The sequence below is a fragment of the Pogoniulus pusillus genome, chromosome 10 (genome assembly GCF_015220805.1).
Source record: "Pogoniulus pusillus isolate bPogPus1 chromosome 10, bPogPus1.pri, whole genome shotgun sequence".
Classification (NCBI taxonomy): domain Eukaryota; kingdom Metazoa; phylum Chordata; class Aves; order Piciformes; family Lybiidae; genus Pogoniulus; species Pogoniulus pusillus.
The window spans coordinates 11,032,034-11,055,987 of NC_087273.1; the positions used below are offsets into that span (position 1 = coordinate 11,032,034).

A 23,954-nucleotide genomic window follows, 5' to 3' on the forward strand; every position below is an offset into this window, starting at 1 on the left:
CAACCGCAACCCGGGCCGGTCCTGGAAGCGGCAGGAAGGAGACTGGAGACTGGAGACTGTCGCAGCCTCAGCGCAGTCCCCTAGGCCCTCAGCGCAGTCCCCTAGGCCCTCAGCGCAGTCCCCTAGGCCCTCAGCGCAGTCCCCTAGGCCCTCAGCGCGGGCGGGCCGCGGGCAGACCTCGCTCCCGAGGGGCGCCGCCAGCCTCGCGCCCTCGCGCCACGCCGCCCGACCCTGGGGACACACGTCCCGCGCGCCCCCTGCGCACGCGCAACCGCACGCGAGGCGGGGCGGCCACGCCTACCCATCGGGCCCGCTCCGGCGCCAGCAGGAGCTGGCGGCGCTGTGATTGGCCCAGTTCCTCCAATCCGCTTCTCCCCATCGCCGGCTGCCCTCCCTCGGCACCTCCTAGCGCTTCCCGGCGCCGGGATCAGCCGGTAAGATCCGGGATACACCTTCGCCGCCGCCTCAGTGCGCAGGCGCTGCCGGGCGGGGGCGGGCGGGGAGGGGCAGGAAGGAGGGGCGTGAGGCCGCCCCCGCCCCCCGCCCCGGAGCGCGAGACAGAGGCAGAGGAGCTGGCAGGGGGGAGCAAAAGTTGTGGTGAGGGCGGGGCCGCGCCCGGAGTCGCCGCCGTGAGGGGGCGAGAGAGGAGCTGCGGTGTGGGAGCCGCCAGCGGTGGGAGGTGAGTGCGGGGTGCCGGCGGAGGTCGGGTAGGGTCGTGTCCCCGCAGGGGCAGCGGAGGAAGCAGCCGTAGTCTCGAGTGGGGTGAAAGGGAGCGGGGTCCTGCTCTTTAACCCTGCGAGATGAGGTAAGGTGCGCCTGACGGCAGTGGCCGAGAGACGAGATCCGCCGCGGGCCATTCACCTGCTGCCGGCGCGTCTGGCGGCCACCGGGACGGGGAAACCCGACTCGTTGGGCTGGCATCTGCCGTCTGCTCCGGGCTCCGCGAAGAGCCCGCCGAGCGGCCGCTGCTCTGGGGAGCGCTGGCCACCCGCGACGGGGCCCCGCGTGTCTGCGGCGCGGCGGTAGGCGGTGTCGGGGTGAAATCCCTCCTGTGGACAGCGTGGGTGGGGGTCAGCCACTCGTTGTGTAAGCGGAGGGGTGGACTGCTCCGGAGCGAGTGGGGGCTATCGTGTCTGGGCAGTGCGAGCGCCCGCCGGTGTAAAGTTAATATTTAACGTGGGGGCACATGCCCGGCAGCGAGTTCTTCTGGAGTGTTTGCAAAGACTGCTTGGAACAGGAAATGCCAGTACAGGTAGTGTGGGGCTGTTGGAAATTTAATCACTTCACAGCGTTTGGAGGCTGTGTGATTTGCGAGTTTCGTGTGGAGTTTCAAAGGCACGTAGGTAGATGTATGCAAACTGTCTGCTTAGCATCTGCTCTGAGTGTTTATCCCTTTGAGTTTTCAATGCAAATATTTTTAAATCGGCTTTTCAGAGGAAATACATCTTGTTCGCTCGATTTGTGTTTTTCCCTTCCCAATATATGTGTTTTACTTATATCTACTTAATACTTTGTTTTGCACATAGAAAAATCCCCTCTTGCTTCACTTTGAAGCTATTTGGATTATTTTAAGAACAAAAACTTAATCGCATGAACAGTGTTATATCTAGCTGACGATGCAGTATCCCCTTCCCTCGCATGGCAATGGGAATTGCCTTGACTGACTACTTTTAAGTATTCTCGTAAAGTGAAAGGATGATTTTATCACTTTATAATCCAGATGTTGGCCTCATCAAATGATACAGAATCCTTTCTTTCCCTAAGAAATAGTTGCAAAGTGAGATGTATTTACTGGCTGGATTTTTTTGTTTTTAAATATCAAATTACTTGTATGAAAAGTTATTATCCTTAATCAGTGGGATGTTGACAGTAGAAACACCTAAAATATGCACTTGACTATCGTATCAGAACTTGATAGTCCATCTTTTCCAGTCATACAGTGTGCGTGATGTACTACTGAGAGAACTGTTTGGGTATGAGACCCACAGGACTTCAGGGTCAGGACATTAGCACAATCACGTGTTTCACTTATGTTGCTTTCCAAGATCTTAGTGGCAGCGCTTAGCCATTTTTTTCCCTGGTTAATGCTTCTTATAGAGTAAAAGAGTGTAGATGCTTGAGTGATGTAGTGAGAGGCATGGAGCCCGTTCAAAGAGGACTTGTAAAACATCCTTATGATTTAAAGAGAAATAAATTGGAGTTTGTTTGAGCCAGGTTAAACGATGGTGAGTTGGGGCTGTAACAGGGAGATAAACTGGATCTGAATTTTGGATGTCTGGACTGAGGGAAATGCTTGTAGGTAGGTGTACACAGCTTTTTTAGTGAAGAAATAGATGATGTGTAAAAATTCAGAACATTTTTTGTCTATCCTATAACATATGGGTGAGCTTAATGACAATGCTTGTGTTGCCGTTCCTATAACTCAGTTACATAGTTGAGACTTAGGGAATCAGAAAGCTTTTAGGATGGGAACAGAACTTGGAAGGCAAAATGTTACAATTTGGACAGGCAGTTCATCTGGAATAAAAAGGAAAGCGTGAGAATGCATCCTTGAAAAGATACCTTTTATCTTTTTGAGGCATAAGAAAGAGTACATGGTAATCTTTGAACAAGCACTTTGCAAAGGAGTAGGATGATGGAGAAACAAAAATCTCCTTTTCTTCAGCTTCTCCGCGATGATTCACTGTAAATGCTGGCCGGTGTCATGGGCTCGGAATGCATATTCTTTAAGATCCTTACTCAGAGTTCCCGTTGTAGCTGGTTCTAAAGTTGGTTTCTAGTTGCAACAGCCCGGAGATGCAGAGCTGTGAAGCTGTTGTTTAGTTTTTGACGCAAACAGGAAAGTAAGTTTTTATTGGAACAGCTTAAAGAAAAAAAAAGTATACTTACGCAAAAGCCATCTGGGATAGCATCTACGCTTCTGGTTCTCCCATCTTGAAAGGATACAGAGAAATACGACTTGCAGGAGCAGTGGTTTGGCATATGAAGGGCAACTAAACGGAAAAGAGCTGGAGAAGAGACAATAGGCAGCTTTAAAATAGCAAAAGACTGGCTTATAAATCTTCAGAGATTGGTTGGAAGAATTTCTAGAAGACGAACACCCCCTTTGGCTCCTGGGGACATCTTGAGTCACTGACTAAAGGCAGAAAGAATGTGTCAGACCAATAGCTGGCTGGTGTACTTGCAGATCACCTATAAAGTCAAAGCTAATTGTCACTGCTGGGAATGTGGTTTTGTTGGGTTGTTTTTTAGTCTTGTCTGAGTGGTGTTCTTGTTTCATGTTGTGTGTTGCAAGTAAGAGCTATTAATGTGGGTGAATTTTTTTGTCCATCTGATGTTTGAAATAGTGAGAATTTGCATTCTTGTAAATACATTTCTGTAGCAGCTTTTGAAGTTAATACTAAGATGATGATTAAAAGCCTTAGAAGTATCTCATAGCAAATGAGATCAGTAGACATTTGTTCAGCACAGTGGTAAAGGTGAAAGGGGACAAGACATGTGCAGAGGCTAAAAAGAAGTGCAGTCAGTTCCAATTGAGGTGGATGTAAGTGTTTATTAATTTCTAATTTTGGTCTCTTTCTATATTTTTAAAGAAATTTCAATGTGGTGTGGTGATTGGTTCTGGTGTTGGTTTTGGTTGGTTGGTTTTGGTTTGTTGGTTTCTGTGGTTTGTTGTTTTGTTTTGTTTTATTTTCCCCAAAAAATGTGGGGGGAAATCACTGCAACCTCCCATATTGTTACAGTACAATTCAGAATTTCGTTTTATTCATAAAGCTTGGCAATTTTTAAGTTACAACGTTTTGAGCTGTGCAAAACACTCAGATTTTTGCAGTTGAATTTTTGGATACATTTCATTCTGTTGAAGTGGAGAAGCTAACCACAGTTCTAAAAACAATGGCTCATCACAAGGTCTCTAGTGGTTTCTCATAATAAGTTTATTCCCTCGCAATATATTTAATTGCTTTTCCCTGCGACTTTTTCTGTCCTGTTATAATTTGGGAATTTAGATACATATGTCAGTTCAGAAATTGATTGGCCAAAGTTGTTGACCATTGGATGGGCTGCCATGCTCAGCACAGAGGCATGAACTACCAGCAGAAGCTAAAAGCTGTGCTGCTTAGAAGTAACCTTAGCATTGGACATAAGAAAGGTTTGGCCTTAGTCGTTTATGCAACACAGTAAGAGTAGTTGCAAAATGAAGCTGAGAAGTAGTAAATAATGATTCTTCAGCCAGATTTGAGAGATTCGTATAGTCAACAACTTCTGAGCCCACTGGCAGGTTTCCACCCAATTTGACAGAAGGGATGGATCTTAAAGATGATTATGTACTTAGAGAGTGCATGAAAACAGGCAGCTGGCTGGGAGAGAAAGACTTTGTAAGATGATGTAAGGAGCAGAGTTGGCATGTGCCCCAACTAGGGAGTAAACTCTGTGAGAACTCAGCCCTGAGACATAAAACTATTGGGAGCCAGGCACTGAGAGTTCCAGTATTCACAGAACCAACAGTTTATCTCATCAGTTTTATCTAAATTAATATCAAAGATGCCTAAGCCCAAATGTACTTGTAGAAAGTGATTTGTTTTGATAGAAGGGTAGCTGCCCTGATTTTAAAGCTAATTTACTGACATTACTTCTTGCTTCAAGAAGTCTACCAGATGCAGCTCATTATGTGCTAGGATGTACCACCAAAACCCGATGACAGCAGCTAGTTTTGCTGATCAGTGTATTTGTTGTTCTGGAAGCTACAGAGACAAGTTCCAAAATTTGTGGCAGGTATGTATTTTGTCCTGTAAGGCTGCACAACTAAGGGAAGTCAGGAGCATGGTGAGATCATTGATGGCTGAAGAAAACTGACTGAAGCTGGGCAAGGTAGGATCATAGAATCAAACAGGTTGAGAGAGTCCTGTGAGATCATCTCATCCAACCCAGCCTTGTCAATCAACTAGACCATGGCACTAAGTGCCTCATCCAGTCTTTTGAACACCTCCAGGGATAGCGACTCCACCACCTCCCTGGGCAGCCCTTTCCAATGGCAAATCACTCCCTCTGTGAAGAACTTCCTCTTAACATCCAGCCTAGAGTAATTTAGGCTGATAAATAGATGTTGTTTTGAAACTTCCTAGCCTTTGCTTAGTATCTTTGGTTCAGAACAGTCATTCAAAATTGATCCCTTCAGTCTCAAGGGCAAGAATAATTCTTTAAGTCTCAGCTGCTAAAAATCCTACACAGCACATCCACAAGGCTACGTGCAATAACTGCTTTTGCTGGAAGATTGCACCTGCTGAAGACTGTATGCTTCAGTGACTTTGGATCAGTTACCCTACCTTAATCAGACCAAGAACTTATAAAGAACTGGTAAACCTCAGTGGCTAATTAATTACTACAGTGCTCTTAGTAATGCTGGCTTACCATCGACTTGTCAGAACAGTCTTCAGTTCCTAGTTACAACCTTAGACAGTAGTGAATTTAGTTTGAGTCAGCAAGCTGCATCCCAGCTTAACCGAACATTATAGGAGGTGGAAAGAACAAGGGTTGAGAGGCAGCATCACTTCACTGGTTCATGGAAAAATCTACAATAAGGGTAGACCTGCCAGCAGTGGAATAATGCTCTTGGGGATGGTCCAAATCCAGAAAAAATTACTGTGACTAAAGTGCATTCATCCTTGTCAGTGTCTTCCATAATACTTTTCTTTGATCTTGGCTGTCTGTCTTTCTGTCTGTCTGTCTTCTTCCTTGAAAGAATCCAAAACTGTATAAGTATCTCAAAATTTGATTCCAGAACAAGGTGCTACCATAAATTTTTTTTCTCTGCTTGGGGAGAGGCCGTGATGACAACTGGATGAGAGGAGTTAATCCCATTGAGTATGGCACCATCAGAAGGCTCATTTGCACTGCCCCTCTTATTCCTATTGAATAAGCAGCTGTGCAGCAATGTATGTGATATAGACTAGTGGGGAAAGGAGAGGGAGTGGAACTTTCTGCTCTGGGCTAGTACTTGCTAGTCACCTTGGCCTGGGAACTGTGTGTCAAGATAGTATTATTTCACAGCTACTGTTTGTTCTTTGGGTTAGCTGTGACTGTTTTGGGATCTAGTGTTGTATTTAAATATTCAGGAAAAGGTGTAGTAACTTTGTGGATAGTTAATAGAGACCACATGAGTATAATATTGCAGTACTTCGGACAAGGAATATCTGGACTATATATGAAAACTGCACAATGAATGTTTTATTGGAAAAACATTGTGTGCACTTCCCATGTGTGATAGATGAAATAGTTTGTGTTCACAACTTTATAGACGAGAAATTAATGAGCAAGCATCTTAATGTAATATGTCAGTAACACAGAGCTGAGCCAGAGCCGCTTTGTATTAAACTTTTGCAGAGAATCAGCGTAACTGCCCTAAAACTCAGCCCAACAGCTGAGAGCTTAGTAAAGACATGCTTATTCCAGGGCATCTCTGAAATGCAAGATAAAATTACTTTCTAGAAGTTCCCAGTGAATGAATGCTCATTGATTTTAAATTGTCCTGGAAGAAGTCCTGTTTCCAAACCAACATGTATATTTCCAAACAGTTAAAATACAGACTAGGTAAATGCAGGAGTTCTCCCCCACCAGATTCATGCATGAATCTCTTGTTCGGAAGCACAGGGAAATTGTGCTTGAAAGTATGGTGGGCATCTCTTCTACCCTCATGACTGCTTAGAAGTAAGTCCCAAGGCTGAAAATGAGAACTACAGAAGTAATTTTTTCTGCATGTTTTATAACTTTTGTCTGCTGGTCTCAGGGGTCGTTTTCAGAGGTGTGAAACACATTTGCATTTAAAGAAATAAACAAACAAAATAAATAAACAAATGCTTCCCAAACTGAATATGATTTTGGGTATATCATCACACCTTTCACATGAGAAAACTACTTATTCTGAAGCAAGGGATTCAGCTTCACACTTTTTTTTGGCTGAAAATTAATCCTGCCATTCTTGTCTATCCTTGGACTTCTTTAACCAACATTAGTCAAACCTCACAGCTCAACGTGTGAAATCTGTTTCCAGATAATATTTAAATACCAGAAACGTGTCTTTCCCCACTAATTTCTGTATTTTAGCACTGGCATACAGTCTACCTTACTTTCCATTTATTTCCTTTTGGCTATCACAGGCCATCTGTACTGTTCCAAATCCAATCTCTTTCTGTTTTTTTCATCTTCAGTGAGCCGAGTTCGATATCCCTCATTACTAAAAATGATTCATCTTAACTTCAGTTTTTGCTTCTGGGACAGCAGCAGAAGGGTGGAGAAAAACATACATAATTGTCCATATGTGAAATTATATAAAGAGGAATTAAGAACTCTCTGTTGCCAGAAAAATGTGTGCTCAAGAAGCTTCTCTGGTATATCAAGGAGCAAACTCTTTGTGACTAAAACATGTTAGTTTTCAGCATGTATATAGTAAATCACAAATCAGTAAAGTACTTAATGGTTGAAAGAGTTGAAGAGAAAATTCTTCTGGGCTTTATTTATTTATTTTTAAAGCGTAGTAATTATGTTATATTTAGGAATTATAAGTTCTGTTTGTCTGTGATAATGTGAGACTTGGACCCAAATGCTACTTCATATGATTAAGCTCTTTTCATGTCTAATACAGGCTTCTTGAGTATATATGTATATGTAATTTTTTTTGTATATGTGTGCATATATCATTATCTGATTATAAACAGCTGAACACCCAGGGTTTTTCCCCCTTGTCTTCTCTTTATTAATCTTTACTGCAGTGATTCATTATTTTCTGTTTATGTACTGAACTGAAACCTTCTAACGCAAACACTTCTTAAAAACATTTTCTCTCCTTCAATTGCCCTGCACAGATCATGTTATTACTTCTGCATTCTTGACTTCAGAGAATCTGTAATCTTTTTCTGTGTTAATCTTTGCTTCATTCTTACTTTCACCTCTTTCCCTGTTTTCTTAGAATTTGGTCCAGCATGGAAGAATACATTTAATGCTGTGGAGCACTTTCACTTTTATGTGGGGGGGAAAAAAAAGAAAATGAAGTTGATACTATTTTTGGTAAATGTAAGGTTCTAATAAGATTTCATGTTGGTGTTCGCTTCCAGTTACTTGTTTCATTTTTGCCTTTTCTTCTTTTTTCTCAGTTTATCAAAGTGAACCTAAAGAAAACAAAATTATCACATGATATTCTGTCAAGGTCAGTTTCCAGTTAGATTTCAGACTCCTTGCTCAGTGCTGCCACAAATCGCACTTACTATTTCCAGTATTGTTAAATCAGATTACTTCCGGGTGAGATGCAGTAACATCAGTAAACAAACAAAACCCATCTGATTATGCATGGGGCAAAAAGGACTCTTGGTTAGTTTCCAGTTATTGATTTATATATATACATAAGCAATTACCAATGTTTCTTTTAAAGAAAGGAGAGAGGGTTTAGGGGTGCAAGACTACCTGCAGCTATTTTTGAATGTCATGCAATTAGGTTCTGTGGCATCCCAGCTGGACAGTATTTGACAGCTGTAGAATCATTTGATGTGAATGTGTGCTTGGTTGTTCTGAGCTGGGAAAGTTACCTTCCAATTTATACAGCATTCCAAATATAAGATTTGGTTTAGTTTTTACTTTCTAAATGCTGGTCAGCAGTCTTGAAAATGTTGCTCAAAGGAAAAAAAAATCTTGTGAGAAGGCTGTAAATTTTCAATATATTCTTTAGTATCTAGTTCATATAAAGTTTGAAGTGACTATCTTCATTGTAGGTACGAGGCCCCAGTTTCAGGTTGTGTTTTTTTACTTTCCCAAATATGCAGCCTTAATTTATTTGGTTTATTTAAGTTTATTCTATTCTGTGCTGTTACTTCAAACAGCAATGTAGATGGTGTAGTAACGCCAAGCTGAATAATCCTTTGTTGTTAGATGATTGCTGCATGGGCTTTACATGTGCCTGTGGTGGTGTTCTGGGTGATGAGTCATTTAACCTTAAATATGTAACTTTGGCAACGAGAGAAACAACCCTTATTGTTGGAATGTGAAAATCTTGGAATTAGTTATTTGACCAGCTACCAGAATGTTTTTGCTAGGTTTTTCTGGATGCTTTAAGAATGAACAAGGTTAATGATGTATTTGTGATCTGCTCACTAGGTATGATCTGTCCATGATCTTTTCCAATATAAAAGGCCTTTAACATTTTCAAATTTTCAGGTTTTACATTTTCTCCTTTTTTCTTATTTCAGATTCACTGGAAAGAGAATGAAATAAGCATGAAGTGTTCTAAACTGGATTATGTTTCATGGGTCACAGTTAAAAGTAAAAAGAAGATGGAACAAAATGAAAGAACAGGAGTATAACACCCATCAAGAGCTTTTTATTTTTGTCATATAAACTTTCAATATAACACAACTAATGGTTTATAGTAATAGATTATTGGTATCCCTGGAAGAAGTCTGTTACTGTGCTACTTGATAATAAGAACTTCAATAACTTTTAACAGATTCTAACATTAACTGGACACACTATTTTTTTTTTAATCTGAGAGACAAAAACTTTGTACAGCTCTATTTTAACAGAGAGTCTGATCCTGACAGATGGCTGGCAGCTGCTCATGGAAAATGGACTTAAACCCATGAATGGTTATTATTCTACAGAATTGGATGCAATGCCATGACTTCAGAGACATTCTCTTAGGATTTTCTTCTTTGCCTTGCACCCATCATATCCTTAAATATTTAAGTGTAAATAATTGTGATTATAAAGTTTAAAAAATAATGGCATGGGTGAAATTCTTAAGAAAACCTGGAGGTAATCTTGGAAAAGTTTATCAGCCTGGAAGTATACTGTCCCTGGCCCCTACCAAAGGCTTACTAAATGAACCAGGACAAAACAGCTGCTTTCTTAATAGTGCTGTGCAGGTAAGGATTAAAAAAAAAATGAAGCAATTCTGGATTTGTAGCAGTTTAGATGGCCATAGCAGTGAGAATATTCTCTTAACAGTGCTTTTTTAGCACTTGTATTTTTATTTTTCTGTAGAATATATGTGATGGTTTGGGTGTTCCCTGCCCCCCCCCACTTTAGAAATCACTCAAACTAGACTCAGACAGCTCTGGAAATATGAATGAAGCTTATATTTACAGCTGGCACAATATACAAGCAGATATTTACAGTATATACAGTTATAGACAGAAATATACAAGGTAAAAGGTAATACAGAAACAGGACTCCCCTCCCAGAAACCTGAGTCCCCAGGAGGGGCTCTAAACCACCCCTTCACCTTCCCCTTCCCCCTCTCGACCTTACCCCAGTCCCAAAGAAGAACAGAGGTTTGGCCAGAGGTTAAGAAGCAAAGTGGGTTAGCCCAAAATGGAGGGTGAGGTTAGAGAGATGCAGCTCAGCCAGCAGCCCAAGCAAGAGTGATTATCTAATGGTTTTGTTTCTTCTTCCTTTACTTCTCAGCAAGACTGTAAACAAAGTAGACATCACCATTGTTTTCTTTCCACTGCCTGTAATCTAGTTCTTCTCACCAAAACATTCTACCCTGCTTCAAACTATCACAATATATATATGTATTACTCATTTTTAAATGGTGTTAAATTAATTTCTCAATCTTCTTAATGATTCCAAGTAAGACAGCATAGCATGTCCTTTTTTTTTTTTGCATAGACTTTCCTAAAAAGGAAATGTGGCAGTCATAGCATTAAAAAAAACCAACACAAAACTAACAAAAAAACCCCAATAAAACCCAACAACAACAAAAAAAAAAAAGTTGAAAGTAATTTTATTTAGCAGTTACTTTAAAGGAATTGATTGAAATGAAATGTTGGGGGTTTTTTTGTAAAAAATGTCAGCATGTTCATGCATTAAAAATGTCAGGTAAACTTTCTTTTTTTATTTGGAAACTTCAGACTCAACAAGTTGCTGCTTGAATTTTAAAACTAATGTTTCTTTTAAATAGCAGGTTCATCACTTGGCCAAATTCACAGGACACTTCTGAATGTAGTGCAGCCAGTACTACTACTTGTATTGAATAGCACACGTAGAAATAAAATACCATTTTCTCAGAGCTAGCACAAGTCTGTGGTACTGAGGCATATTGGAAGATGCACATGGTTGAAAGGTTTGATTCTGATGTTAGGAAAGAGTTGTGGAGTTAGAGTAGGAGATATACCACAGAAATGTGAGTTAGTTTTGTTTTTACTGTTTTTTCCTATGCATGTGTATTAGCAACCAGCTTCATGTGTGTGTTTGCCTATGGACTGTGCTGTTTTCACATGATCTGTATTTGAAAAAATCTTGGCTCCTTAGATCTCTCAAGTGTAGCCTTAACAGTACAGTGACATTAGCATGATTAACAAAAAAAAGCTTTTACAAGCCTACTTGTGACAGGGAATGTGAGGATCTACTTAAATCTGTAACAGAGCAAGGCTTTCCACATTGTATGCAAGTTAGAATACCAGCCACCATTTAGTTTTCACTGTTTTAAATCTAGGAATTAGCAATAAGAAATTTCCAGGCAGTGCAAATAAATAGGAGAAAAAAATATTTTGATAATGCTTAGATTTTGGACCTGATCATTTTCAAACTGTCAGAATTATTTGTCAAACTGGCAGAGGACTTCATAGATTTGTAGACCTCTAAAAACATAGGAGTCTTAAACATTTTTAAATAATGGAGATATGAGAGATACCTCTACATGGTATCTATTGTATCTAAGTGTGTTTCAAAATGTACAATAGATTTATTAGAGTGAGTTTGCTGTTTTACACTCAATGGGAACAACATGACCTATATTCTCTTGCAGTTTTTGTTATTTTCCCTTAGGCTGCCCTAAAATTAAACACTAAGTAATTTTTAGTTATAGTTTCAGACAGTCCTACTACTTCACAACCTACTGCTGTTTACCAGGCAGCAGGCTGATGATCCCTAACTGCCCTTTTAAAAGGAGGAATGTGTTCCTTTCTTTTCTCCTCTGTTAACCTCTGTTCAACCTTCAGAACAGAAGTTGCAACATTCATTTTCAAATGCATCCTAATTCATTCCAGCTTTTATATTCAGAGTTAGTGTTTTTTTTTTTTTTTCATCTTTTTTACTGGAGTTGCAGCTGTGACATTACTGTGCCTCTTGAGATCTCATTTTGGGCTTTCTTAATTTTTTTTAAATGATCAACATTCTAAACTACTGCACTGATTGTGTACCTAAGATACTAGATATAGAAAGGAGTGTAGTGTAGCCAAGCTGACATGACCTTTATAGAGAGTAGTTACACAAATAAAAGGTAGAAGCATACCTGATTAAGCACCAGAATTATATTTCAGCAACTGTTTTATTAGTAAGAGACCATAAGGTAGTAAAGATTTAACTTGTTTATTTTTTTAAGTTTTATTTGAAAGCAAGCATGGAGGGAGAAGGAACAAAGAACGAAGTAAACGCTGTATCTCCCTTCCTCTTCTGTAAAGCCATATTGACTATTATAAGTGTAGCTTGCTGCTTGCTTCCTGCTTGTTTGCTAAAGAGTAATTCAGCCTTTTTTTTCCAGACAAAGTACTTTGTTTGCCATCCTTTCAAAAATCATAAAGAGATATAAATTTTGTGAGTGGTGAATACAAACTTCCCACTTCCACAGTTTGCTAAACTAGTGGGAAAGGGCTGCAGTTCTTGTAGCAGCGATGGTGCTCAAGTTGTACATGTTATAGATTACAATATTTTTGTTAAATTTCACACATGTGGCTATGTTTAACACAGCACCTTCAGAACCCATTACTGATTTTCTGTAAAACTTTATTTTTACAGGTGTTATGGCAGCTCGACATATTTCGCCGAAGTTTAAGAGGTTTAACTGGACATGTGTGTCAGGGAGATGCCTGCATATTTTGTGCTTTAAAGGTAAATAGGTTTTTGAAGAATCATCCTTTAAAATGAGGGGAAATTTTAATTTTTACTAATTTATATTCCTATCACACGTCCTTTTGTGTCACTCGTGTTAGGAAGCAATTCAGATGTAAGGACATTTTAAGCTCTTTGTAACAGAAATATCCTCTTGTGTTTAAAGAAGAAACTGTGCACATTGTGCTGTCTGCTTAAACATAAAACTTTCCTCTCTTAAAAGACAGCATAACATATTTAAGAATGTCTGGCTAGACTCCCAAAGATTATTTTTTAACATATCATTTGCATGCATATGCTTTTGTTCTTTCCTGTGGAGTCTGATTACTGTGCTTATACCATGACTGCATTGCTGTCTGATAAGGTCTTAAGATTCTTTTTTGATTCAATAATTGCTAATAACAGTGTGGAACATGGTTGTGCAATTTGCAAGTAATGAAAGTCAAGTAGTGGAACTGGAAAACTAATGCAAGATGGCAACTTTTTAGCGTTTAAAAGTCATCTGCATATCTTAACTAATGAAAAAAACCTTGAGCTTCAAACAGTTTTGTAACTCATCTGAAGTCTGTAAACAAATGTCAAATTCTGTTAGGTTCTTACTGCTTTTACTGCACTGGTATTTGGCTGCCTGCTGTTACTAGGTAAGTAGCTGTGAGCATGATATCTCTTCTTCTTTAGGGTAAAAATACCAATGAAAACTGTATAGGGGTATTTTTTTCAGTAGTGTGCGCTGCAATTTGGCAATAAAGATGCTTTTGTGATTCTATTACAGGACTGTAGAATGTATACTCAAACACAGTAGGAGGTGTAGTGATACACAAAACTGGGAATCACTCATCTGGTGGGAGCTGAAAGGGGCAGTACTGTTTGAGAATATTGTTCATGAGGAAGTGGCTTTTGACAATGCTAAATCGTAGGCAAGAATGAGCCAAGAATTGCAGAGTTTATCTTTAGGGCATTTCACAAACCAGGTCCTGTTACTGAAGAAGTCTTTTAGGCGAGGCATTTGTTTAATATTTCAGGAGGTGTATAATCTGTGTACTGTGTAGGTTTTCATCCATTTTTAGTGTTCATCTACTACAGTACAGTATAGCTGGCTTGGAATGTGTCTGTTTTTTTCCAAACTGTTTTCTAAAGATGCCATTTCTTTGATTAAACCAAACCAATCAAACAAAAAAAAACCCCAACAACAAAATAACAAATTGGTAGGTTGAGACCACAAATATTCTGACTAACTTGCTGAGAGAGATTTTTATTCCAATGTTTTTAAAAGCTTTTGACTCTATAGAACTTGTTGGGACTTTGTTTCACCAGTGTTGTGGTGTAGATCATGTTCCTCTGTGTGCTGGATGCTTGACTGTGTTTGTACATAATGTCCAGACCATAACTTGGGCACACCTATGTTTTTTCAGATAAAATCTTTTCCCTTTCTTGGGATGATAGCTTTGGTTTCCTGGAGGCTTGTGTATATAGGAAGTCATGCTCATATCTGATGTCATAATATAGAGTAAAGTCAATCACCTTTTTGTTTGACTCGTGTTGCATGTCACGGTCCTGGTCATATAGTCTTGTTCAGTGCTGCACTGGAACTGTCTTTAAAAAATGAAGAGGGATTGAAAGGTCACTGTTGCTGGAATCTGTGTAGCATTACATGCTCTTCATGACTAATCAGGTCACTGAAATCACAGTAAAAAATAGTGTGGCAGCTTCAGTGTAGTCATAACATGGAGAATAGTGCTCATAGTGTGCTGCAGTTGAACCTGTAAACAATGAATTATTCAATTCTAATGGTGCACTTGTGAAGACCAGATGCTTCCTTTTTTTAAGCTAGACATACCACTTGCTGTACCTGAATACCCTCTCTCTTCCTCTAGCTTTTGGGGCTTCAGTACAAAGCAAGATAGGTTTTACATGACTAAGTCACCTTCCTAAGCAATACACTAGCTTCAGCTACTTTTTAAGGTTGCTGTAATGTAGGACTTGAAATTTTCTTTAAAGTATCTGTTCTTGAGGGACTGGTTACTACTCCCATAGTGCATCTTCCTATGTGATTTATCTGAAAGAATTGCTATACCTGAATATATGGCCTGATCTGGACTATCATGTCTTCCTATTTTGGCATATTCTCAAGAATATTGATAAGAAGTATAGGCTGGATGTTAGGAGGAAGTTCTTCACAGTGAGAGTGATTTGCCATTGGAATGGGTTGCCTGGGGAGGTGGTGGAGGCACCGTCCCTGGAGGTGTTCAAGAAAAGACTGAGTGAGGCACTTAGTGCCATGGTCTAGTTGACTGGATAGGGCTGGGGGATAGGTTGGACTGGATGATCTTGGAGGTCTTTTCCAACCTGGTTGATTCTATGATTCTAAGTGGTATTGCTGCCTGTTCTGAAATTGGTTAGAATGGTATTAGTTATTAGCAGTATAGTTGTGACCTTTCTAACTCCATGGCCATTAGTCTTGGTACTGAACTCGAAACATCATGGTCAGCTCATTTGGAAGTATCCATCTTCAATCATGATGTATGCTTCTGGTTTTACTTTCTTGGCTTTTTAGAGATACGGTTTGATGATTCCCTTTTTGTCTGTGTTTAGAGCCTGGGGTGTTTTGATTTTCATACAGTGTGTATGCTGGATGAGGATGTATTTCAGTAACTTGTTTGTGGCTTGGGTGTGGGTTTGGTGTGGGGATTTTTTTGGTGGTATTTTTTTGTTTTGATTCGGTTTTGTCATCTTGGGCTATTTTGAGCCTTCTTATTTGTATCTTTGCCTTCTGTCCCACATATTTTTAAATTCAATTTTATTTTTTAGCCATAGTATGTCTATATTTTTACATGGCTGCTTCTGATTTGCTTTGTCTTTATTTTCTTCACTTTAGAGAAAAAAAATTACTTAGAATTCTTGACAATGGAGTACATCCTTTAGTATCTGGAAATAGTTTCTCATCAATTTGATAGCTTTTCACTTTCAGTTCTTTCAATATCAACCTCCTTTACTTGCAGAATGGTGAGGTCGCTTGCATACCTATCTCTGCTAAAAAGAAATGTAGCAGCCAATTATCTTTTGAGAAATGAAATAAAAATCAAGTGTAATTTATTCTCCTGTCCAGGAACTGCAGATATGGACCTGTTCTCTTGTGCTGTGTGCATTGGTTCACCAGAGCAGATTCAATAGCAAGGACTGTCAGTATTCTGTCTAATTTATGGGAGTGTTTTTATATATCCATAATTTTAATAAAGACTACTATTTCATACAGGAGTGTATGTAAATATTAGATTATTTAAAGAGTGATGAGTGTTAAACTAACACAAGTGATATTCCATTATGCCCTAAGGAATGCAAACCATCTGTAAAGATAAGATACATATGCATCAACTGCTGTTCCATTGGCCAGATTAGGAAAGCTGTTTAATTGCAGACCAGGGCTTATGGTGCTTCTTGGAGCTTGAGTCAGTCACTTCCATTTTTATATATTTCTGTGTTGCTTTTCTACAGGATCAGTGTTCAGTTTGGTAGCATAACTTCTTATAAGGAAATGAGTATCAGAACACAGAACCTAAGTCACTGTAAGTTATTTAGTATTAAATAATTTCTAAAGTCACATAGGTTGATAAATGTTTATAACCATAAACATGCCTTGCTGTTTAGCCATGCTGCACAAGAACTGATGGATTTGTGTAGAACCACAATGTCTGGTCAATGGCTAATGAAGCTAAGTAATAGTGTTTCTTCCTAGGCAATATTTTCCCAATTCCAACACAGTCGAGAAAAAGCACTCCCATCAGACAATATGAGACATGCCTTGGCAGAAAGCTTTAAGGACGAACAGCGTTTCCAGCTTGGATTCATGGATGATGCAGCTGAATGCTTTGTAAGTATTCTTTGTGCTGGTTGAGTAGAATTACATTATTTCTGTGGATGTCAAGTTGGCTGATTGTCTCAGTAGCTTCAGGCCCACAGGTAGGGTACAAATAACGTAATGCTGTGGATTTTCTTTATGCCAGCATAGGGGAACAGCCTAATGGAGTAAGAAGGAAGTGGAAAAATGGCCATGCTGATTCAGGCACCAAACTAGTTACAACCATAGTACTTCTCCCCCACTCTTTCATTTAAGGCTTAAAAGCAAGATTTGGAATGGGATCATACATGTGATGTCTACGAACTTCTTCTTTGTTTCTGTCAATGGTACTTGTGTTGGTACATGTGCTAAATGTGGTAAGAGAAATAAAAATGTGTGAAGAACAATTGATATAGAGGCCTGTTCAAAAGCTATTTCAGTCATTGCATGCAATGATGTCAGTATTTATGTCTTAAGAACAGCTTTTTAAATTTCTCTGGAAAATTCACTTGAAAGGAGAATGCACTCTGGAAGAAGATGTTTGGGAACCTTAATATGAGAGAATTCTCATCCACTAGGTTGAGAGTTAAATAGACATTAAATCTGTAGGTGGACTATTTGTAGCCAAGGGGCATAGCTGTGGCATTAAACTGTAATGTCATTCTTCTGTTCTGACTTCCTCAGTTCAGTTTATATTTACATCATTATTTCTCTTTAGGAAAATATCCTCGAGAGGATTCATTTTCATTTAGTGCCAAACAGTGAAACAGATATGTGCACTTCAAAATCCTGTATTTCTCACCAGAAGTTTGCTATGACACTGTACGAACAGGTCAGACCTTTACTTGATTGCTTTAACAAATAATTTGTTTCCACTGTCCTGAGTAAATAAAAACAAGAGTATTTTTATTTTTGTAGTGTGTATGTCGCAGCTGTGGAGCATCATCAGACCCATTGCCTTATACAGAATTTGTGCGCTACATTTCTACCACAGCCCTGTGGTAAGGACTTTTGTTCTTATGTCTCACTTTTCTGCACACATCCTTCCAAAAGTAAAACACGCCAGAGAAATGCTCTAAATGTTAAAAATTAATGCGTATTCCTTTGTTAAAATGTGGGTTTAATGTCTAAAAGTAACATTTGACTTTCAAAAGCAAGCTGTAGAGAGGGCTTGACAAAAAGTATATACTGCTACTGATTTACCTCTGTGCCTTTTCTTTCTAGTCATAAGATAGAGTTAATGCAGGGTTGAACACTTAAGAAGGGAGATCCACAGTTATTTCCAATTATCTTTTTGCAGTAATGAAGTAGAAAGAATGATGGAGAGGCATGAACGTCTCAAGCCAGAAATGTTTGCCGAATTGCTGCAAGCAGCAAATACCGCTGATGACTACAGAAAGTGTCCTGTAAGTGAACAAAGATGTTGCATTGCTTTAAAAAGCAAGGGAGAATTTCTAGGGTATTAAATCAGACTAAAATGTTCTCCTAAAACCAAGATTACCCATGGCCTTATCAGTACAGTCAGCTTAGGTTAGAATAGCCCTTAAATGTATGTTTTACTGCTCCCATTTATCTAGAATACGGTATTGTAGATGCAAGTGGTGATGTTATTAGGTCTCTCTTTTGTTCCTCATTCCAGATTCAACACTGAGCTCAGTGGTTTTGGTTAGTTGGAGCAGCTCTGTTTTCTGAGTGAAGAAGGTTTAGTTTGTATACACTGACAGTTTGACAATATTGCCTTCTCTTGGAATAAATTAAGCTTTCTATTAGGAAAAATATTCCCTTTTACCTTGTTCTCTGTAATTCCTCTCTTAAATGGTTCTGTGTAAATTGTGTAATTTAGGAAGTATAGCAAAGTACACAAGAACATACAGATCCAAGCTTAAATGATGAAATGTAGGGGGAACGAAAGAGAAATTGTGATGATGACTTGGATGTTTTCAGAGATTCCTGATTTAGAGCAGTAATTGGATGTAGTAGCTTAATCTCATTCTTCATCAGAATGTTTTTATGATGAGGACTTTCATCCTTAAATTATTAGAAAAAATGTATAATTAAATTGGAAAATTAGGAGAAGTTTCAGAGTTGTTTTGTTGCTGTGTTACTTGTTTTCTTAGATGTCTTTGATTTCCCTCTCATCACCTTTTTTTTGGCTCCTTTTCTAGAGTAACTGTGGTCAAAAAATAAAAATCCGTCGTGTTCTTATGAATTGTCCTGAGATTGTCACAATTGGTTTAGTCTGGGATTCGGAACACTCTGACCTGACAGAAGAGGTTATGCGGAATCTGGCAACACAGCTTTATCTTCCTGGGGTATCTGACCTAAAACTTATTTGCTTACTTTATTTTATGTATCTGTAAATATAAAACTCATATTTTGTCTATATACGTAGGTATTTTTTAAACAACACAATTTAACTTCAAAGCTTGTGTCTACTTATAAAGAACATTAAATGTGCTGCATGATATAGCTTCTGTTAGAGGAAAAATTGTTGATCTTATGTCCAAGTACAAAGACAAATATAACTGAATTCCTAACTGAAAATCTAGGAGTATGATGTTCAGTGTGAAATCTATGGAATTATCCCAGAGCATTATGATTTTTACCCTTTCAGCTTTGTAAAAGTGTAAATGTAGTAAGTTCAAACCCCATTATTTATACTCATGAAAAGTTGTACAATACAACAGGATATCTAACACCAATTTCCTTGGTGAAATGCCGTTAGCAGGTCTGGAAATTGAGGCTAAATGTTTTACACGTGTTTTAAAATACAACATTTTTTTCCCCAGCTGTTTTATAGGGTTACAGATGAAAATGCCAAAAATAGTGAACTTTTTCTTGTGGGAATGATTTGCTACACAAGCCGACATTACTGTGCCTTTGCCTTTCACACCAAGAGTTGCAAATGGGTGCTGTTTGATGATGCTAATGTGAAAGAGGTAAAGAATGGTTTTCCTGCTACCAATTGTAGTGTTCCTTACTTTCCTAGAATGCATTTGAGTGCCACTAAATTTGAAACAAATCAGAGAAATGTATTCATTAAAATAATTGTTTAGTTTTCTAAATCAGTTTTCACAAGTGAATTTTAGAACTGGCCTCACTAAAGTTCTGCCTTAAAATGTTTCAATTTTACTTCTTTTAATGAAAGATTTTTAATTACTGGCAGCTGTAATCATGGAGGTGATGTTCTGTAGCCCATGTAATACTGATTCTAGCTTTTTTGCTGCAAATGATATAAAGTTGTGTGACAAAATATTAGATCTTAATGTACCTGTGGCATTGGATGTTTGGCACCTGTTGCTTATATTATTCTTTCCATAACTGGGCTCAGTGCAGTGCTGTGGATAATTTTGGGGATTTTCTTTTGTTGTTTCTTCTTAGATTGGAACAAAATGGAAAGATGTGGTCTCCAGGTGCATTCGATGTCACTTTCAGCCGTTGTTGCTCTTTTATGCTAACCCTGATGGCACAGCTGTGTCTCCAGAAGATGCTCCAAAGCAGATTATTCACTATTCTCAGTGCAAAGCAGCAGGAGGAAATGGGGAAGACTTGGGTAATTGATTTTTTGTTTGTTTACATATCAATATTGACTATATATCTGAAATGGGATTATAAAGGAGAAGGTTAATGGATTGGCTACTTAGTTCTTCAATACCTTTATCAGCAATTATCTAAAGGGCCTCAAAAGAAAATTTTCTATTGCAGACTATTCATAACCACACAACTTCAGTAATCTCAGGAGAAAATCATAGTATATTTGTGTGTAGTATCTTTTATGTGTATGTTGATACATTTAAATCACATTTAAAATGCTGTAAGAAGATACTTTTAAAGCTTCATACAAATACAGAGATACCTTTTGGAGTACAGGTGTTTGTGTATGTGTGTGTATGTACCCATACACAGAGAGAGCCAAATTCAGAACTTTGGGAACAGTAGGAAGGAGCTGCAGGAAACTTCTTTTCTCTGAGATTCTTACAGCATAGACCTCAACATATAAGAGTCCAGTATTTTGGTTCTGTAGACCAATTGAGTTTGACACATTCCTCTTCACATGATGAGTAGCAATAGGACATAGACTGCTCCAGGGAAGAAAGAACTGAGGACCATATTCCACTACAGTCTATGGCTATAAATACAACAGTATATAAAATGTTAGAGAATATGCCTAGTATATTGAGATGTGGTTTGGGATTTTGGTGAAGTGCTTTCTGCTGGGCTGCTTGTTTTTAATCCACAGTTTTAAAAGTTTACTTGTTTAATTTAGATACTGGAAACTTGAAATTAGGGAGCTTTTCACTTCTAAACATATGTGTGTTATTTGATAGGATTTGAAAAGCAAGCTGCTCCTAAATCAGATCACATGAAAGAGAATGGAATTGGAGACTCCCCTAATCAAAGGAGTAGTAAAAAACTTCAGCCAGATAATTCGGCATTCAGTAGAAGCCACGTTCAAGGTGTTAGAGGTCCAGGTATGTGTTCTCCACCTCTGAAAAATCCTCAAGTGTTTCTGTCTATGAAATAAAATTTGAGTTGATAGTTTGAGATGTATGCTAACTTCAGATCTAGAATTATTTCTAAAGGAGGAAATACATCCCTGAATTGAACAATCTTTGAATAGCAATTAATGTTTAAGTAATAGCTTCCATGGAATGTTGACTTTTCTGGAGAACTGTAAATGGAAAATTCTCTACTGCTCATTATTCCAGCATAAAGTGGCTCTTGAGACCTTAATCCATTTCTTAAACATTGTCTCTCATGATTTCCAGTCATACTGTTGGTTAAAAGGCACGTTAGAAGCTTGAAGCCAGATGATCCTATGGAGCAGGTGTTGGCTTTGTGAATCATTGCTGTTTGAAGAAAATTGCTCCCCAGCAGTATTGTGATATACAGCATTGTTTGTAGTCCTGTATATTAACAAATTCTATCTGATGCTCAGAAAGAATGGTAGAATATTGTCTTACCTGTTTAAAACTCCTTTCTATGTGTACTAGAGGTCCAGGAAAATCAAGCCATAAGAAGTGATGAAGCAGTGACTTCTATATAACTTGTCAATGTCTGCTCTGAACTCTGCATACATTTTAGTTGAAGGGATGCTGCCTTCTCTCAAAATGCATTTCTCCTCTGTCTTTATTGCTGAGTTCCTAGACTTTTAAAAACAGACAAGGCTTAGCTTGGTAACTCTTACTTTTGTTGGAGGGGTATCTCAAAAATGGTCAGTGTTTACCTTTTCAAAAATAGGTTGTTTTTTTTTTTTCATAACCAATGCCTCCATTGTTCCTTCACAATTAGACAAGAATAAACTTAGATTCTTTTTTTTCAGTATAATTCATAAAATGCGATGTAAATAGGATATGCTTTAAAAATGACATGAGCTTTCAATTTTAATAAGAGTTGTTTCTAAGACATGCTTGACATACTGCTACTGGGGTTACTTTAGAGAGCTCCTCGGAGATACCTGTACATGTATATCTACATTATATATCAGCTTCCTTAACTTGTGTTATGTCATTCATTAGTCTTTTTAAGTAGTGCTGATAGACACAAGTAGATGTTATGGCTAATAAATATACTTGTCTTTTGATGATTAATAACTTGTTAGTAATGTTCTTTGACAATAAGTATTTTTTGCAGCTAAGCTGTGTTACAGCGACCAAAAGGACAGGCTGAAAGACATATCCAGAGAGTGCGCTCAGAAAGCTGCTGATATGAAAAGCTTCTCATCTTTGCGAAAAGATGCAGACAGAGGACCAAGAAGAGAGTCTGGGAGACAAAGAGGTACGTCTTAAAATCACTAGATTAAGTAACTTTTAGCATAAATACCACCTATGCAGATTTTTTTTCTCCTTCCAAGAGAACACACTTAAGATTGGAGTTTCCCAGTTTTCAGTACTCTGAAATACACTATCCCAACAAATTTAGTATGTAAGAAACACAAATGCTGTAACAATATTGGTTAAATATTAGTGAGAACTTCAATGGAGCTTTTCTGTTTTTCTTGTTACCAGATTTGCTTGGGGAAGATCGTTCCAGTGTCAAGTCAGGGTCTCCTCCAGTTGGAAATGGCTTTAGACACTGTGCTGATCAGCGCATATACAGCAGCCAGGGGAAAGGCTCCTATAAGCATGACAGTGCACCTCCGCCACCAAAATTTTCTGCACAGGGGCTTGGGTCACATAAACCAGAAGCTTTTCCTACTGGAGAGAAGCCACTGTTCAGGACCCGGACTGATGGTGTCACTGGCTATGATACAGACACTAGTCAAGACCTGAGGGACAAAGGAAGTAGCAGCAGCAGCAGAAGCAGAAGTAAAGGTTGGAAACCAATGCGAGAGACACTAAATGTAGACAGCATTTTCAGTGAGACTGAGAAAAAACAGCATAGCCCAAAGCACAAGACAAATCCCAGCAGTAAATCTAAGCATGAAAAGGATCGAAACTTTAACCATTGGCCAAAGGAGAACTGCATTCAGAAAGGTTTAATGACTATATATGAAGATGAAACAAAACAGGATACAGGAAGTCGAAGTTCACTGGATTCAGAGGGCAAAGGGAATGCTGAAAAAAGCAAAGGATTTACAGAGAGGAAAATGCATGGTGATAATTGGCAAATTCAGAGGACCGAATCTGGATATGAAAGCAGTGATCATATCAGCAATGGATCTGCAAATCCAGACTCGCCTGTTATTGAAGGAATCATTCCAGCAGATGTCAAGAACACTAAAGAAACTGCTTCTTGCAGGTAATGCACTTGGAACTCACACAGGTTGTCTTTACAGAAAAGGAAGTTTGTCCTAGCATGCATTTGCTGTTTCAAAACTCAAGAAAACATGCTTTGGAGCTTAATATGCTTGAGGTCAGGTATGGAGAAAGCTAGGAACATATCTAGACAGAAGGATGTTGACAATGAAGTGTGGCATTTTACCTTCACTTGGAGGCTGCAGCACTAGCTCTGTTTGGAAGGCATTGAGCCACGTTGTTTTGGCACTGAGCCAGAATTGCTAAGCCCTGCTGAGGGGCAGGGTGTGTTAATTTGAAATAATTGCTACACTTCTTTAGTTACAAGTTTTTAGACCGTGAGCAACCTGTCATCTGTAATGGAATACAAGTGCCTATATAAATCACATCTGTGACAGTTGTACAGACAGGCCCCTGACAGAGTGATGAGAACGGCAGTAGGTGAATCCTGTATACTCTTACAATTTCAGAACAATGGCTTGTAAATAAAACCTACAAATAAATTT

At 38.8% G+C, this 23,954-nt stretch overlaps 1 protein-coding gene across 2 annotated transcripts in view; it reads left to right on the plus strand.

The window, feature by feature from the left end:
- The first annotated feature begins 447 nt into the window (after positions 1-447).
- USP53 (ubiquitin specific peptidase 53) overlaps positions 448-23,954 on the plus strand; it is a 34,896-nt gene continuing 11,389 nt past the window's right edge. The window contains exons 1-14 of one of the 2 annotated variants that reach the window (XM_064149882.1): positions 448-679; positions 8,148-8,200; positions 9,234-9,908; positions 12,784-12,876; positions 16,610-16,744; positions 17,430-17,543; positions 17,630-17,712; positions 18,012-18,117; positions 18,877-19,023; positions 19,501-19,650; positions 20,093-20,264; positions 21,040-21,183; positions 22,346-22,489; positions 22,720-23,452. In XM_064149882.1, the coding sequence (XP_064005952.1) occupies positions 9,765-9,908; positions 12,784-12,876; positions 16,610-16,744; positions 17,430-17,543; positions 17,630-17,712; positions 18,012-18,117; positions 18,877-19,023; positions 19,501-19,650; positions 20,093-20,264; positions 21,040-21,183; positions 22,346-22,489; positions 22,720-23,452 (2,165 nt within the window). In that variant the 5' untranslated portion in view covers positions 448-679; positions 8,148-8,200; positions 9,234-9,764. The remainder of the gene's footprint in view (positions 680-8,147; positions 8,201-9,233; positions 9,909-12,783; positions 12,877-16,609; positions 16,745-17,429; positions 17,544-17,629; positions 17,713-18,011; positions 18,118-18,876; positions 19,024-19,500; positions 19,651-20,092; positions 20,265-21,039; positions 21,184-22,345; positions 22,490-22,719; positions 23,453-23,954) is intronic. The other variant, XM_064149884.1, reaches the window with a different exon arrangement.